This window comes from Candoia aspera, chromosome 3 (assembly GCF_035149785.1).
Source record: "Candoia aspera isolate rCanAsp1 chromosome 3, rCanAsp1.hap2, whole genome shotgun sequence".
Taxonomy (NCBI): Eukaryota; Metazoa; Chordata; class Lepidosauria; order Squamata; family Boidae; genus Candoia; species Candoia aspera.
In genome coordinates, this window is record NC_086155.1 from 116,863,389 (window position 1) to 116,866,720 (window position 3,332).

Consider the following 3,332-nt stretch of genomic DNA (forward strand, 5'->3'; position numbering starts at 1 on the left):
AGTGCACCACTATTAAAACACCTATGATAGCAATATATATTTGATATTGCTGTTCCGCAATATTTCTATGAAAACGGATCCTATAAGCGTGCGAACGCGCACGCGTTGATGTATGGAGAAAAACACACATGCACATAATAAGTGTAGACGTGTGTGTTCTGTCAGGTTTGGCTCTGTACAGTTGTAGTTTTGGGGGAAAAGTCTGTCCGATGTGAAACAAACCAAAAATAAAGTCTGCCCTAAAACACAGCAATATATTTACAAACTGATAGCTTAGAATGGCTAATAATTGTCAGAATTTTATTTCCATCTTGAGAAATAAAGTTCTCTTTTCATATTAAAATCTTAATTCCTTGGTTTATGGTACCACGGACCACAGCTTCAGTATCGCACAAAGCATGCTTTACAAAAAATCACGACAGGATTACGTTTTTATTCTTTTTATTCTCTTTATAATTATTTAAAATTTGTCGTTGTAGGTAGACAAGACCACTAGCAACGTCGCATTTTTTCTTGTAAACATGGCGCACAAAACACCCCCAAAGAATGGAAACTGACCCCCGCCCCAAAGAAGGAAGAAGCAGGCCCCCTCCCCGTCCAGCTCCCGAGCTCAGCCCTGGCCCTCCCCCGCCCCAAAGTCGGACCGGCCCTCGATCCTCCCGCGAGTCCTGGGCCTCCCACGCGCTCACCACGTCCACTGCTGGGCTTGTACCAAGTGGTGCGCTGAGGGGTACTGGGGGGCGCTGGCCGACCCGTACTGGGCATTGTACTGCATGTGCTGGAGAGACTGGGCGCTGTAGGCTGAGAAGGGGATGCCCGCCTGGAAGGTGGCGGCAGCCAAGTCCTGGGCTTTGAGCGTGTGGCACGGCTTGCCGTCCCTGACTAAAACCGGCACGGCCACCCGGCGCGGGGAGGGGAGAGGAGTCACGTCCATACCTTTCTCGGCCCGGGCCCGCTTCATCTTGTAGCGGTGGTTCTGGAACCAGATCTTCACCTGCGTCGGGGTGAGACGGATGAGGCTGGCCAGGTGCTCCCGTTCGGGCGCCGACAGGTACCGTTGCTGCCTGAAGCGCCTCTCCAGCTCGTAAGTCTGCGCTTTGGAGAAAAGCACCCGCCTTTTCCGCTTCTTCCCCGAGTCGCCGTTGCTCGAAGGTTCCTTGTCGTTGTCTGGAGACTCGTCCGCGGAAGGCTCCGGAGATTTGGACGCTGAGTCCTGCTGGGAGTTGCTGGATGTCAAGCCGTGCACTGTGGGGAAAGCCACAAAGGAAACGACTCAGAAGAGCGGGGGGGGGGGCGGTCGGGTGGGACAGCAGAGCAGACCCCCCTCCCCACCACGGGGTCCCGCCAGGCGCTGCTGCTTCTCGGCCGCTGGTCGGCCGGCCTGAGAAAGGAAAGTCCCGGGGCCCTTTGCCAGTGGGCGCGCGCTCCCGCTCCCTCCCTCAGCGGGAAAGGCGCCTGCTCGCCACCGAATGGGTCTGCAAGGGGAAAGCCTGCGTCCTCTTTGAACATTTGGGTGGCACGTTGCGCCTAACATCGACATCCGATGTTTGTTTATCATGTTTACACACTCTTTCTCCCTCCCTTCCTCTATGTGATTGTGTGTTTTATTTTTCCTTCTGTGTGTGATGAACACATAGAGAGCACATGGAGAGCTACATATAGAAATACAAAAGAAAGATAAAGACAAAACGCTTAAACACAAGTCCCATTTTAATAATTTTCAGGACGTTTAACATAGAATAATCAGAAATACGAATCTCATGGGCTGGAGCGACCCTTTTCTTTTAACACACTCTTTCTCCCTCCCTCCCTTTCTGTGATTATTGTGTGTTTTATTTTTCCTTCTCTGTGTGTTGTACACATAGAGAGCACATGGAAAGCTATACACAGAAATACAAAAGAAAGATAAAGACAAAACGCTTAAACACAAATCCCATTTTAGTAATTTTCAGGACGTTTAACATAGAATCATCAGAAATATGAATCTCATGGGCTGGAGCGACCTTTTTTTTTTTTTTTACTAGTCATAGTGAGCGCAGTCCACACTTCTCCTGCGCACTGCAGTTTTGCGCAGGAGAACTTCCATAGATTGAACCGTCTTCGCTTAAAACAGCATTTGGACTTTGGACAATTCCCTTAAAAACAAACAGAATGGATTTCTTCTTTCTGGGCTACGTGGATTGATTTTTAAAGGACAATTCAACAAGCCATTCTTTGATCAAGCAGAGCCTGGGGCGATTTACAAACGTCTAAAGCAAGGCCATCCAAAATTTTCCCACAAAGCATGCTCTGTTAGTTAGAAAAGTAGGGAGAAGGACTCAGGGAGAAGAGGAGAAAGCAGCTGAGTTGAAGGGGAGTTTTAAAATCTGTTTAGGATGGGTTTAGTTCTTATTCCTCGCTCCTCCTCTCAAAACCCCTAAATAAATAAGGATTCAATCCTATTATTTATCCTATTAGCATCTTTAGAAAAGGAAGCCCTCGACACCTAGTTATTTCAAAAAGGACTTTAAGAGACAACCAGTCTGGCGGAGAAAAACTAGTAAGAGCGAGCCCGACTCATCCGGGTCTCGGGGGTGGGGGCAGGCTCGCAATAAGAGGGAACCCCAGCGTGTAAGTTTGCTTACTTACAAGAATACTGGATGCTCTCGGTGGTGGCGAGCCAACGCGTGTAGGGATTATCAGTATTGTCATAAAAGGGGTTCTTCAGAGGCAGCGTCTGAACAGCGTCCAATGCGGTTGTCCCCAAAACTCCGGGCTTTTGGGGGGACTCCGAACCCTCCGTCTCTTCCTCCCCCCCTTCCACGATGGATCCGTCTTCGTCATTGGTGTCAGGCAAGTCCAAGATGTCCTTTACAGAAAAGCCGGTCTTTGTGCTGGTTAGAGACATATTCTGGTCAAATTTTATGCAGGAAACTTTGAAGGACCAGTTTGTCAATCCTCTTGGTTCGCCAAACATTCACCGGGAAAGGGGGTGGGTGGGAGAGAGGACAAGGAAGGGGGGTTGGGGGATGGGGATGAAAGAAGAACGGAAAGGCTGGGGGGGGGTGGCAGTGTGGGGCGGAGGGGGGGACACAAAAATCAGCTGCCGTCTTTAGGCATATACTATCTGCTGTTTCAGGCTTGGGCGGCGGGGAGCCGGGGAACCCAAGGGGGCGACCGGGGCTTCCTCAAGACTTTGTAACTCCAGGAAAAATGCCAGCGTGCGTTTACTTGAGGGTCTGCTTTAAGCCCAGTGCGCTGGTGGTGCCTCCTTGAAAAAAACAAGCCATTGCTGAGGCGGGCTGTCCATATAAGGTTGGTCTTCGTACATGAACCTGCTGAGAGGAGGGAGA

The 3,332-nt window shown here is 50.0% G+C and overlaps 1 protein-coding gene across 1 annotated transcript; it reads right to left on the reverse strand.

Moving 5' to 3' along the window:
* Positions 1-654: 654 nt before the first annotated feature.
* Positions 655-2,961, reverse strand: NKX2-2 (NK2 homeobox 2). The gene is made up of 2 exons (XM_063300189.1): positions 2,629-2,961; positions 655-1,245 (listed from the first exon to the last, which is right to left on the reverse strand). The coding sequence occupies exons 1-2, from the start codon at positions 2,954-2,956 to the stop codon at positions 686-688; spliced, it is 888 nt and encodes a 295-aa protein (XP_063156259.1). The 5' UTR covers positions 2,957-2,961; the 3' UTR covers positions 655-685.
* Positions 2,962-3,332: the final 371 nt, after the last annotated feature.

Excerpts from the sequence above, each read along its gene's own strand:
- NKX2-2 (XM_063300189.1), bottom strand. The coding sequence starts at position 2,956 with ATGTTTGGCGAACCAAGAGGATTGACAAACTGGTCCTTCAAAGTTTCC. Across the intron at positions 1,246-2,628 it reads CGAGAGCATCCAGTATTCTT|TGCACGGCTTGACATCCAGC; the intron begins GTAAGTAAGCAA and ends CTTTCCCCACAG.